Genomic DNA, 13961 nt, shown 5'->3' on the forward strand with positions numbered 1-13961 from the left:
AGCTGGCTCTGAGTCAGGTGTTACTGGTGGTGCTTCTTCCATGGGCTCAACCTTTATCACGTGAAGGTCACATACAAACACAATTAGAGGTATTTCTCTGCTGCTTAAAGAGTATAGTGTCTTCACATGCGGTGTTTTAAAAATATATATATTTTATTGTTTTTTTTATAGAGAGGAAGAGAGAGGGATAGAGATTTAGGAATATCAATGAGAGAGAAACATCGATCAGCTGCCTCCTGCACATCCCCTACTGGGGATGTGCCTGCTACCAAGGTACACGCCCTTCACCGGAATCAAACCTGGGACTTTTCAGTCTGCAGGCCGACGCTCTATCCACTGAGCCAAACCAGTTTCAGCGCACGTGCGGTATTTTAATGAACACTCTCTACAACTCTGGGGAATTATATGACTGGTACCTCAATAGTGAGGAACCTGGGCAGTTAGAAGAATAAGTAATAGCCTAAATGAGGGTGTTTTGAGGTCTAAAACACTTGGATTCCTGCTATTTCCAGACAAATGCTCTGGCAAGTAGCAGAAGTCTCCGTGTAAGCATGAGTGTGGTATAAAGAACATTTTTGGAACAATAGCATTGTAAAAACCCACGAGGCCTATGAAAGCAACGAAAAGCTTCTATCCAATATAGATGACCATAGATAAAGGAGTAGATTCCTAATGGGATAGTAAATGTATTTTTTTCACAGCAAAGCACACCATCAACCTATACACATACATAGTTGCCAATATGTATATCTGATAAAGGCTTAATTTCTAAAATATATAAAGAGCTCATACAAGTTAAGAAAGGGAAGACAAACAATACAAATTAAAAAGGAACCCAGCTGGCATGGTTGAGTGTTGACCTATGAACCAGAAGGTCAAAGTTTGATTCCCAGTCAGGGCACATGCCCAGGTTGTGGGCTCAATCCCCAGTGTGAGGTGTGCAGGAGGCACCTGATCAATGATTCTCTCTCATCATTGCTGTTTCTATCTCTTTCTCCCTCTCTCTTCCTCTCTGAAATAATGAAAATATATATTTTAAAAATGGGCAAAGTACATAAAGTGACACTTCTCCACAGAGGACATACAGATGGCCAAAGACATATGAAAAAATGCTCAGTCACTGATCATAGAGGGACACAAGTTAAAACGACAGTGAGGTTTGACCTCACACTTGTCAGAATGGCTACCATCAAAGAAATCAATAAACAACAAGTGTTAGTGAGGATGTGGAGAAAAGGGAACCCTAGTACGGTGCTGGTTGGACGCAAATGGGTGCAGCCACTATGAAAAACAGTATGGAGTTTCCTCAAAAATTAAAAATGGAACTGCCAGGGATCCCCCCTATGTTCATAGCACCATTATTTACAATAGCTAAGATCTGGAAGCAGCCCAAGTGCCCATCAGTAGATGAGGGGATAAAACAAAACAAAACAGTGGTACATCTACACAATGGAATATTATGCAGCTGTAAGAAAAAAGAATCTCTTACCCTTTGAGACTGCATGGAGGGACCTGGAGAGCATTATGCTAAGCGAAATAAATCAGTCAGAGAAAGACAAGTATCACATGATCTCCCTTATATGTGGAATCTAATGAACAAAATAAATTGACTCACAAAATAGGTCCAGAGACATGGAAGTACGGCACAGACTGAGGAATCCCAGCAAGAAGGGAGGTGAGTAGAGATTAAGGCGAATGTATATGCATAGACAATAGTGCGATGAAGGCCTGGAGAGGTGGTATTAGGGTGGAGGGCTCATAGTGGGGAAAAGGTGGGACACCTGTAATAGTTTTACAATAAAGGTAAAATTTTAAGAAGTGTTTGGAGGGGACAAAATGCTGCTTGAAAATGGCGTGGGGCAGTTAATATGGGGAGGGGGAAAGGAAATGAAATTATGATACACAGACAAGAAAGTAGTGCCAGATGAGACATACTGTCCCATCCTGACACCATTTGCCAGTATAGTGGAGTTAGGGAAGTGGTTCCCACATCAACTCTGCTGGTGTCGGGAGGTGTCATGGCCATCACAATGCACTTTGCATTGGGCTCCTTCCTCAGGAAAGAGTGAACAAGAAATGTAACCAAGCAAAATAAAGTGGTTTGCTTGGAATCAATGGAAATGAATACTGTCTCTTGTGATCTTTCAATTCTCTTCTCAACTGTCTTCACACTGGCAACAAACCCCTAGATCCCTTTATCATCTCAAGTAGCTTAATCTGCAATTGTGGAATCAAGTGTATTCAATAACAATTTGAACGCTTCTGATGTTCCCTGGGCTGGACTGAGGCTGCAGAGTTGCCTCAGGCCCAGATAAGGCCTCAAGGGGCTTTTGGCAGTGAGGGAGTCACATTCTAAGGGGCTCCTCAGATATGAAGAGTGGCCCTGTGATAGGAAAGAGGGCTGGTACTTCCTGTTGTGAGAGTGAATGTGTTAAATGGAAGGATCAGCAGCATGTGGGCAGTAGAGGGGGGCGGCATGCATAAAACACCGATGAAGAGAACCTGGACCTCATAAACATGTGAAAACCTTTAGGAGCTTAGGAATGGGCTGGGGCTTTGGATCGTACTACTGTCACTGCCTCTGTAGCCTTCGGGAAATTATGTAGCATCTCTGCAACCCAGCCCCTTCATTATTACCGTTATTATGTGCTATTATTGTCATTAATATCTACATAATTAATTTGTATATAATAACAGTGATACTAGTCATAAATGGTTTCTTATGGCTTAAGTAAATTAATCCATCTAAAGTGCTTCAAATAATATCCGGCAGCACTATGAAGATGAAAGACGTTATTGGCCGTCATACTATTCTACTCATACCATATTTATATTCCTGCAGGGAGCAAGGATCTGTGGACCTTCAGAATTGGGAGGTACCTTCAGGTCTTTGCTCTGTTGGTCCTTGGAAGCCTCCTGAGGACTTTCGTTTGTAAGGAGGTCATAAAGCACAGATGATCCTTGCTGATAAAGGTCCCCCAAATCCTGGGAGGCTCCTGAAGTACCAGGGAAATCTGCAGCAGAGGGTATGAAACCACTCACCATCAAGGGGTTATTTTGGGACTGGTTTCTGAATTATCTTTACTATAGATTGTATGTTTGTGCATAGGATTAATTCATAACATTCCTTCTGATGGTTTAGGAAACTGGAACTAGACTCTCCCACTGTCTCATGCCATTCCATGATATACTTCTTACATTTCCCCCAAAGAATTAAGTTGATTTGTTGGGAACGTGAACTGTATCCACTGAACGATGTTCAGTAACTAGAAACCACTGTATACTCAAAACGAGTGAATGTTATAGAATGTCAATTATACCCGAAGGAAGTGGTTCCCTGTGTGATGAACCAGGTCTGATTTAGCGCAGCGATTCTGCAAGGCTTTCAGCATACAAAGTCTCCTCCAATGGCAAAAGCTGTGTGCTGGATTTTCAGCTCCGACATTGATTTTGGGAGCTTGCAGAACAGGGGCTGTGGAGTTGGGAGCGTAGGGCTATTGGAGACAGAGTGAGCCTTCTGACCCTGTCTTCTTGCTACGAGGCTGTCCAAGCAGAGAGCAAGTGCACACACCCACGCTCTTCACAGTGAGTAAGCACACTGCTCACTGGGCAGAGATTTTTGAATCTGTGGCTTCTCTCACCCCGTGAGGCCGCTGCTCACACACCACTAGCAAACCTCAGTGTGTGTGTGGCATTGCTATCTCAAATACTCCCCCAAAGTCAATTTATAGAATCAGATTCAGTTAGGACTGAGAAGTCCACTGTGTTTGGTAAAGCTCAGGAAAACAGGTAAGTGTCATTACAAAACACCTTAGTCATTTTGTCTCTTCAGATGCTCATCTTAAGCTATCCCAATGCTGTTCTAAAATTGTCTTGGAATGTTTTTGGAGGACTTAGACTTTAATAAAATTTTCCTGTGGCCCTGACCAGATTAGCTCAGAGGCAAGAGCGTTGGCCTGCCAGCTCAAGAGTCCTGGGTTCAATTCCTTGTGGGCACATCCCCAGTAGGAAGTGTACAGGAGGCAGCTGATAGATGTTTCCCTCTCATCAATATTTCTAATTCTCTATTCTTCTCGTTCCTCTCTGTACAAAATCAATAAAATATATATTTTTAAAAATTTGCTATGGCTCATGAGTGTGTGCAGCAAAATTATAAGAATATTAACTCATTTAAATAAAGAAATGTTTAAAACTGCAGAAAACCACTGAGGACTTTATGGGAAACATGTGCCCATCTGCCACCGGGCCTAATCAGATGACAACATGAGTGCACATCTGCTTCGCAGGGTTCTGAGATCTTTCATTCAAGACACAACAGAACACCGGGAACACGTCACAGCTGACGGCATCGGTGCAGCCCTCACCGATGATCCCTGCTGGTCCTCTTTCTGCACTTTTTGAATCCTGAATTTGATGAGTTTTATTGAGATCTAGGTTTTGATATATTTCCCAGTGACTTAGTATCTATAAAACACATATTGTTCCTTTGCATGTTTTAGGATTTTATATGTATCACCACTGAACTGACTGTACTTCACCTTCTGCATCCACATTCTTTACTCGCCACTGATTCCCCCTGAGAACCTTTCTGAGCAAATGGACCCCAATAAATTGGGCTTCAGCGATAACTTCCATGACTTTCCTGTCACTCACCATGATGCCCAGGGTTCTGAGTTTCATCTAAACCTTGGTCAGGAGATTTTGGGATTCCTTTATTTGGAAGTAAGCTATGTGGGCCGACGGCCATGAGACCTAGGAGAAGCAAAATATTTGTTGCTGAAGGGGCAACCTGAGAGGAGGGTGGATGACGGGAGACAGCAGGGACAGGAAAGGTCATAGGTGCAGGTATCTGAACAAGGGCCAGTGGCCACTCCTGACCTTGAGCCCTGTTCAGGATACAATGGAAAAGAAGGTTCTGAAGCTGCCCAGGGATTGCTCTCTGCACAAACGAAATGGGGTAGATTTTGTTGAGCATAAGAAGAAGCCATGATATGTAAAGGGCAAGAGGGATGGATTTGTGTACTCAGTTCAGTCTGTTGTTACCTAGAGCAGTCATGAAGTCGTATCTTTTCTTCATGTACACATATGTTAATTTATCTGCATTATCCAGTTTGGTCCACTCTTCTTCAGTGAAGCATTTGCGAACCTCCTCCAATTGCTAGGAAAATGAGAAATAAATGAATTCCTGCAGCCGCTCAGGTGAAAATGTTTTCCCTTTAGCCTGTCCTCTTCCTGCGCTGCAGAACCTGTGTTGGACCTGTAAACTGGAGCTAAGAGTTCCCCCTGGTGATGTCACAGGGAACTGAGAGGACAAGGGTAACAAGGCTCAGCCTCTCCCCTGCATGCAGCAGGTGATCCATGCTGCTGGTGGGCTCTCCTCCCACCTTCCAGAATGGACTGAGAGTCACCAAGTGCAGCCAAGGTCACAGGGATGACCTGTTTTCTTCAGGGATGCTAGGCAAGTGCCACGTGAGGGTGGGAAGCTCCTGAGGCTCGGGATCTCCGCCCACCATGGAACACTGCTGGCTGTCCTCCCTGCCTGTGACCTCACGTTCTCAGAGATGTAGTCACCCTGCTCTGTGCCCCTTCACTTCTTGATATGCCCCAGTGCCCTCACCTCGCGTGTCTCCTGTGAATCCTGGGAGTCCTCCATGGGGTTGTTATCCCAGGAGCTGTCTCTGCTCATGCCTCTGGGTGTGCTGTGATCTGGAAGGGATACACGGAGTCTCTGAGGTCACCCAGCCCAGGGTCTTTGGGGATGAAGCCCTGAGGCAGGGTCAAACTCAGAGTGTCCTGGAATTAAGATTCTGCCTTTGCCACAATGAGCTATCACCGCGCTCCTGCCAGGATGGCTACCATCAGTAACACAACAAACAACTGCTGGTGAGGATGTGGAGAGAGGGAACCCTACTGCCTAGCGGGTGGGAATGCAGACTGGTACAGCTACTGTGAACAACAGGGTGGCGTTTCCTCAAAGCCTTAAAAGTGCAGCTGCCATTTGACCCAGTGATCCGACTTCTTGGAATATACCCTACAAACCCAGAAACACCAATCAGAAGGAATATTTCCACCTCTGTGTTTACAGCACCATTCCTTACAATAGCTCTGCAGTGGCACCCAGCCTCGGTGACACCGGGTCCGGGCTGCGGCCACTCAGCGCGGGGTCTTCCGCGGGAGGAGCAGCATGGCGGCTCCTCATGGACGGACGGACGGCCGAACGAGGGAACTCTCGCTCCGCTGTGCCGAAGGCAGCCCCGAGAGGGCCGTGCAGACCCTCACCCGTGACCGTCCCGGCTGCTGGGCCCGCGGAGACCCCCTGGAGCAGTCCGGAGGCTCCGGTCTCTCCGTGACGCCCCCCGTGTCCGGCCCGGCGGAGACAAGGCCCGCGGGGGAAGCGGGGCCAGGTCAGCCCGGAGGGGAGACACCCCTCAGTGCAATATGGGGCCTCTGCTGCCTTACCGCTTCTGAGGTGACCTGCGCTCGGGGCCGGTAACACACAGGTCGCGGAGCCCGAGAGAGTGGCGAGGCCAGTATGGAGTGTGGACCGTCTTCCAAGATGGCCGCCGCCGCCGCCTTTCCCGCCTGCAGCCAGGTGGCCAGCGCAGGCGCAGTGGGCCACTCCTGGCTCCCTCAGTGGGCATGCCCAGATGGTCCCCTTCCCATCAGCCTGCGTCCTACTCTCTGCTAAGAGTACTAGTAAGCTGTTTCGGTTTTTATGATATGTATTTAATTTTAAGAATGAAAACAAAATTTTAAAATATGTTTTTTTAAGTGTATTTTTAAATATCTCACCCAAGGGTATGCTTATTGAATTTTCTGAGACTGGAGGGGAGATAGATAGCTAGATAGAGGTTGTGGAGAAACATTGAGATGTGTCTGCTTGTATGTGCCTTGATGTGAGATAGTACCCGTTATCATTTTGGGAGTTGGACCAACTTGCAAGCAACTGAATCACCTGGCTAGAACTGTTGTTTTGTTTTAAAAAATGGAGTGTAGGAGGCGGGCTACCTTCTCAAATCCTTCCCATTGTATCGGAACTAGTGGGGCCGGGTGCCTGCAGCAATGAAGCCAATGTCGAGAGGTTAGTTCTGATTCACAAAGAAGGAGGTTCCATTCAGGTGCTGCGTGACCTGGGAGAAGGGTGGACTTACCTGTTATAGACCACCACCTGTTCCTGCTCAACCCCAGGGTTCTTTTCTTTTTTTAAAAAAATATATTTTATTGATTTTTTTTACAGAGAGGAAGGGAGAGAGATAGAGAGCTAGAAATGTCGATAAGAGAGAAACATCGATCACTTGCCTCTTGCACACCTCCCACTTGGGATGTGCCCGCAACCAATGTACATGCCCTTGACGGGAATTGAACCCCAGACCTTTCAGTCCACAGACCGACGCTCTATCCACTGAGCCAAACCGGTTTCGGCATCCCCAGCGTTCTTATAGTGATAGAGATGGGAGAGCTTTTTTTCCTTTCTACAATTATCGTGATAGTTTAGTATGCCTTTGTCCTGTCCATTCATCTCTCTGTTTTTTGGAAGGCTTAGTGAAAGAACATCCTCTTGCCCCACCTTGACCAATGAGAGGGACTCCCTGGTGCTCCCTGACTATAGGGTAACGCCATCAGTCTCCAACTTCCTCACATAGGGACTCTGTTCTAAGATTGCTAGAATCTCTCTATTAAGGGGAAAATTTAAACTGTGTTTTAAAATCAGCATTTAATATGTTTCTTTCTAGAATACTCAAGAACCAGAAATATTTTTTTTTATTTCTTCATACTAATATTTATAACTCTGGTATTAAATTGAGTATTTATGTGATTAGCACTTGCTGTGTTCCTTAGTAGGCTCAGCAGTCACTTCTTCTGGGACAGCTCCCCTACCCCATTGGCAGTGCCCTCAATATTTACTCCTCATTACCCCTGGGCTTTATCCATGCACAACCCTGACCTCTGTACAATGCCGATGGCAGAATGACAGAGAGCTCTCTGAGGACAGGGACAGGGTCAGGACCCCTGTGTCAGCACAGAATGTTTTATATGCATCACCCCATTTAATTTTCATAGCAATCAATGGAGTTAAATAGTGATATCATCCCCATGGGGCAGATGTGGAGAGTGAGGTTCAGAGAGTTTAGCCATCTGATCAAGCTCACAGAATCAGCAGGCAGCAGAACTGGAATTCATTCCCAAGTCAAATGTAGTCCAAGATCTACACTGTTAATTTCTATTATATTTTGCCTCAAATATTCATTAGTTGGTTGAATGAATGATAGCGACACAGCTAGAAAGTGGTAAAGATGGTATTTGAACCCAAGAGAACTTATGCTCCTAATCACTACAGTATCTTTCATATCCCCTAGTACCCTGAGAGATCTGGTGTCCCCTGGTTAGATCTTTGAATACGTGGAAGTGATTGAATAAGAGTATCTCCAGGCATTGGGAAAGTGAAGAGCATCAGGAATCTGAGGTCTCCTGCATTGTTTATAAGTACCATTCTTTATTAAATCCACAAACGAAAGAAAATCTCTTTCTCTGGGAATGAATCACGAAGTCTTTCTCTTTGTGTTCGGTTTTGCATGCATATCACAACCCTTGAGCCATTCAGATAAATCATGACCATGACAGTACTTGGTCCAGGAATCCCTGGGAAATGGAAGGAGGGAGGAAGGATGAAGTGGACAGGCTGATAGCATGGTAGTGCCACTTGGCTGCCCAGGGTCCAAGTCATTCCCATAAACTTACCAGGCATTCATTCCGCCCCGTGAGGACACAACCTTCTTGGCACACATGATGTCATCCAGAATATGGCGGTTGAGAAGGTCTGAGGGAAACAGAGGGACATAATGATCTGATGCATTGGGGACAGAGTGACAGCGTATGTAGGACCCAGGTGTTCTGTGTTCCTTGAGGCCCAAATAACATCAGCACTAACATTAGCTTATTCTGGATAACCTTGATTTACTTGTCAGATGGTTACCTCAACTACCATGTTGTCTGGTTATGAATAAACTCAACCACCAAATCAGTTGGTCCTGGACAACCTTAACCTCCAAATTGGCCAGTGCTGGATGACCTCAACTGTCATTTTTTTGTGATTATGAATTATCTCAACTGCAATGGTAGCTGGTCTGATATCACATCAAACACCATGTTAGCTGATGGAAAATCTACTCAACTGAAAGCTGATCAGTCCTGGTGACTTTAAACAATATGTAGTCAGGTTCTAGATAACATCAACTCATTTTGACTGGTTATGATATAAATGACCTCAATTTCTATGTTGGGTAGTCCTGTTCAACCTCAACCACCAAGGTGACTGGTCCTAGTAATGAAAAACCTTAATATTCATGTTATCTTGTCCTAGACAACCTCAACCTCTATCTTGACCAGTCCTGGACAACCTCAACCTCCAATTTGGCTAATCCTAAGTGACCTCTTTGGTCACTGTGGCAGGACTTGGACAACCTCAAACTGCTTCCAAATAATCTCAGTCTCCATTTTTACCTATCTATCTTGGACAACCTCAAGGACCATTTTGGACAACATGGAACAAATTCTGCTATTAAATTTTGTCCTCAACAATACCATATCTCATCTGGAAAGTTCTCTCTTTTCTGCACCGAGGTACCTTGTGTCTGTTCCTACAACCAGATATCTGCTTCTTCCTCAGGGGCTGAACAATTTCAACCCCAAATCAGGACAATTGCCTCAATTTCATGTGGAGCTAAGATTCCCATTTCCCGAGTCCCAAAAGACTGAAGCTTCCATTCTTGGTGAGGTTTGTGAGCTCTGAGTCCTCCTGACTACATCTTCATGTTGGGTAGTTCTGTTCAACCTCATTTCAGTGCAGTATGGGTAATGATACAGGGTGGTGTCTCTAACATCCTAAGAAACTCTGTTTCTTTCCCTATCGTTTTCCTGCTTGTTATTGGAGATTATGGCTTAGATAACCTTGCCCTCTGTGTGTAGGGCCAGGTAGGGCTTCAGGTTATCCCCATTGCTGCCTCACCCTGACACTCGATGTGACAAAGGTTCTTGGTGGGTGTAACACCATTGTCACACCACCAGGCCGAATTCAGCTGGAAAATGCCATATTGGTTGCTGCCATCAAGATTGTGGTCCACGACGGAGGTGTCAAAGCCACTCACATAATGTGCCAGGCACACCCCTGAGGCAGGGATAGGGAAGCATGGGTTCTGGGAACAGAAGAGGTTAGGAGGAGGGGGGTGGGGACAAGTATGGTTATCATCTCAGTTGTGGGAGTGATGATCTTGGTTTGGTGGTGGTGTTGATGTTGGTGATATTGTTGAGATGTCAGTGATGGTAGTGGTTATGGTATTCATGATGATAATAGTAGTGATGATATTGATGGTAGTGATGGTGTTGATGGTAGAAATGAGAGTGATGATTGTGAAGGTAAGATGATAATGACATAATTAGTTAAAGTACTCATCACAGTCAGTCAGGGGGTTACCAAGAGGATTATCCACTGGTCTGGAGAGGTGATAAATGACAAGGAGGGCCTGTATCTGAGTGTGGTGGGAGGATTGTGGTGTGGGTGGGGCATGGGGCAACCGAGGTCTCACAGTCTCCAATGCTGTAGCCTTGGAAGCCATTGAGGCCTGCCTTCTCTAGCTTCATTGCCAGGTCGCAGCGTTCATAGATCTTGGCATCCACAGTGGCAATAATGAGCATGGTCAGGGTCACTACCACAGTGCCCCAGGCTTTCATTATGAGTCCCACAAGCCTTCCTAGTGACTCTTTGCTCCAGACTCACTATGCAGTGTTCAGAACTATGGCATTCTGGAACTCTGGGCTCTATGAGCAAAGACCTAAGTGATAGATTCTGGAACACATAAACCAAAGGGTTGGGTACCTCACAATTTTCCTCATTGACAACTCTGTTACACACACACACACACACACACACACACACACACACGGAAAAAGACATATACTGATGTATACATGGAAGGAGACAAAAACATAGAAATTGATGTCAGAGATACAGAGAGAGAGGGGCTGGGGACACACAAAGGACAGACAGGAATCACATTGGGCCCACATTTCCCTATATTTCTTATCACTGTCCCAATCTACTGTTAATCATTCTCTAGCACTTGCTTACCTCCTTTTTCACTCACTCTGCCCCCCATCACCTCCACCCCCCCAAATCTGCTAAGTAGTAAGCTCTATTACCTACACTGTGCCTACTACCACCTCAGATTCATGATTGTTTGTAAAATATGGCCATCACACCCTCACTCCCTGCCCCCATTACCTCCATTTACTCATTCTCAGAACCTGTTCTACCTTAATTTATTGGAATATTCCCTCATGTTACCATCATTTCATCACACTTTGCCCCATGTTACATATTTATTTTGTTACATATTACATGTATACACACCACTGCTTTTTCACCTCCATTCTCATTCTACCTTTTATTACTCATTCACTTACATTGCCTCACATCCATTCATTCACTCATTCACACTGGGCTTCATTTTTTATTTTTATTTTTGGTTAATCCTCACCTGAGGGTTTTTTTCCATTGATTTTTTTTTTTTTTTTTTTTTTTAGAGAGAGTGGAAGGGACAGGGAGAGACAGAGAGAAATATTGATGTGAGAGAGACACACTGATTGGTTGCCTCCTGCACACGCCCTGACCAGGGTTAGGAATTTATCCTATAACCGAGGTATATGACTATGACTGGAATTGAACCCTGGACCCTTCAGTCTGCCAGCCAACTCTCTATCCACTGAACAAAACCAACTAGGGTACACTGGACCTCATATTATGCAATTCCCTAACCCTGTACTTATCATTAACCAAATTCTCTCACATCATATTTCTTCACCTCCATTCACTCTTTCCTACTTTTACCTCCACTTCCTGACCCTGTATCAGACAAGTCCCATTCTCTCTCACATGGCCCATCTTTCAACTTTGTTCATTGCCTCTGGACTTCATTTTCTCCCTTATTCTCTCTCTGTCATATCTTCACCTCTGTTCTCTCTAATTCTATCCCCATATACTAATAACCACTAGTTCATGGACCTGTGCCTCTTTAAAAAAATATTTTATTGATTTTTTTACAGAGAGGAAGGAAGAGGAATAGAGAGTTAGAAACATCAATGAGAGAGAATCATTGATCAGCTGCCTCTTGCACCTCCCCCCCCCCCCCCACTGGGGATGTGCCCACAACCAAGGTACATGCCCTTGAACGGAATTGAACTTGGGACCTTTCAGTCCGCAGGCCAATCCTCTATCCATTGAGCCAAACTGGACTCGGCAATATATTTTATTGATTTTTTACAGAGAGGAAGGGAGAGAGATAGAGAGTTAGAAACATCGATCAGCTGCCTCCTGCACCCCCCCCCGCCCCCCACCACTGGGGATCCGCCTGCAACCAAGGTACATGCCCTTGACCGGAATTGAATCCGGAATCTTTCAGTCCGCAGGCCGACGCTCTATCCACTGAGCCAAACCAGTTTCGGTGACCTGTGCCTCTTATTACTCAAGTTACCTCTGTATAATTATTCTATGCTTGGTCTTCTCCATTCTTTCTCAGTTTTCGCTTCATTTCCTCCATTTACTCTCACTCAGCCTTTTATTATCTCATTCATACAAATTCACTCCCAGTGTAACCCTTATTTCCACCCATCACTCCCATTTAGTCCTGATTCAAGTTGCTCCCACTCTGCCCTACAGTACCCTCAATTCAGTCACACTGTGTCTTGAATTTACCACTTTTTGTTTACATTGGGTCCAATTTTCCCCACCTTATTCACTTTGGGCCATGTGAATGGACCTTCATCCCCTCTTGCTTTGCCTCACAACATCCAGTTACTCACCTTCCTCTGACCTTTACTTACATCCCCTCTCATCTCACCATGCTCAACATTATCTCCATTCACGCACACACTTCATCTCATCCATCTGGGCTGATTCAGACTGGGATCCCTGGAAAACTGCCATGCATTGCCACTATCTAATCCCAGCCTGCCTCTCATTCACTTTTCATCACTCTCCTTCCCCTCATAGTATCCCCACTCAAAATCAACCTGGTTCATGTTTCACACTGTACCATGGATTCATCTTATTCTGCCCCTTGTGCACCCCATTCTTCCCTCTATGCCCCACAATGCCTCCATTCACTCCTACCTTCCCCCCAAATTCACTTTTCTTTACTCATATTGTGCCTCATAAATCATCATTCATTCACACCGTAATTCTTAGTATTCATATAAACTCTAATGCATTATCAACTCCATTCATATTTACTACTTTTCATTACCCCATTCACTCACAGTCTTCTCCCATTTGAACTCTTTGTCACTTAAACTATGTCTCATTTTCTCATTTACTCAGTCTCATCCATTATTTCAGATTAAGGCACAGTCTAATAGTCACTTTCTCACCATGGGCCCTGTTACTCACATCCACTCCACTCTGCTGCTCATTCACCTCCATTCCATAGCCCTCTGTCTCTCCAAATTTATTCCCATTTGCCCTTCATTCATCAGTATAATTCATCACCCTCCCAGTATGATGTATCTCCCATTTGCTGATACACCAACCAAGACAGAAAAGTCTGATTCAGTTTGACTGCACATATCAACACCTCCACTAGTGACTTCTAGAGGTTGGAAAGGGATTCTTTACTTGGAGGTAGTTTAGGGCAAGCGTGGCCACTCCAAGGTCACCAGAGAACTGTCTCCTCTGTGCTGCTGTTCCATCAAACTCACCTTCTACCTCATGGTCTATCAATAAAATGACTGCTCATGATTGACAACACTTTCATTGTTTTGATAAAATATATCTTAAGAGCAACTGTAGTGATGACTCATTAGCGAGGTAGAGGGCCTTTGAGTGGGAGTGTCACATGTGCAGACTATGCTGGGACCAGCTGTCAGCTTTCCACACCACTTCACCTAGCTACTTGCTGTTTCGGCCACTA

The 13961-nt window shown here is 45.0% G+C and overlaps 1 protein-coding gene across 1 annotated transcript; it reads right to left on the reverse strand.

Annotated features, from left to right (window-relative positions):
* Nucleotides 1–8482: 8482 nt before the first annotated feature.
* Nucleotides 8483–10728, reverse strand: LOC118731793 (sperm acrosome-associated protein 5). Its single transcript, XM_036460655.2, has 4 exons — nt 10584–10728; nt 10007–10165; nt 8740–8818; nt 8483–8640 (listed from the first exon to the last, which is right to left on the reverse strand). Exons 1-4 carry the CDS (start codon nt 10726–10728, stop codon nt 8541–8543), a joined length of 483 nt encoding a protein of 160 aa, XP_036316548.1. The 3' UTR covers nt 8483–8540.
* Nucleotides 10729–13961: the final 3233 nt, after the last annotated feature.

This window comes from Pipistrellus kuhlii, unplaced genomic scaffold, assembly GCF_014108245.1.
Source record: "Pipistrellus kuhlii isolate mPipKuh1 unplaced genomic scaffold, mPipKuh1.p scaffold_m20_p_32, whole genome shotgun sequence".
Classification (NCBI taxonomy): domain Eukaryota; kingdom Metazoa; phylum Chordata; class Mammalia; order Chiroptera; family Vespertilionidae; genus Pipistrellus; species Pipistrellus kuhlii.

Coding starts and splice junctions, on each gene's coding strand:
- LOC118731793 (XM_036460655.2), bottom strand. CDS start 10,728: ATGAAAGCCTGGGGCACTGTGGTAGTGACCCTGACCATGCTCATTATT. Junction 8,819..10,006: donor TTGTCACATCGAGTGTCAGG/GTGAGGCAGCAA, acceptor TGTTTCCCTCAG/ACCTTCTCAACCGCCATATT. Junction 8,641..8,739: donor CGGGGCGGAATGAATGCCTG/GTAAGTTTATGG, acceptor TCCATTTCCCAG/GGATTCCTGGACCAAGTACT.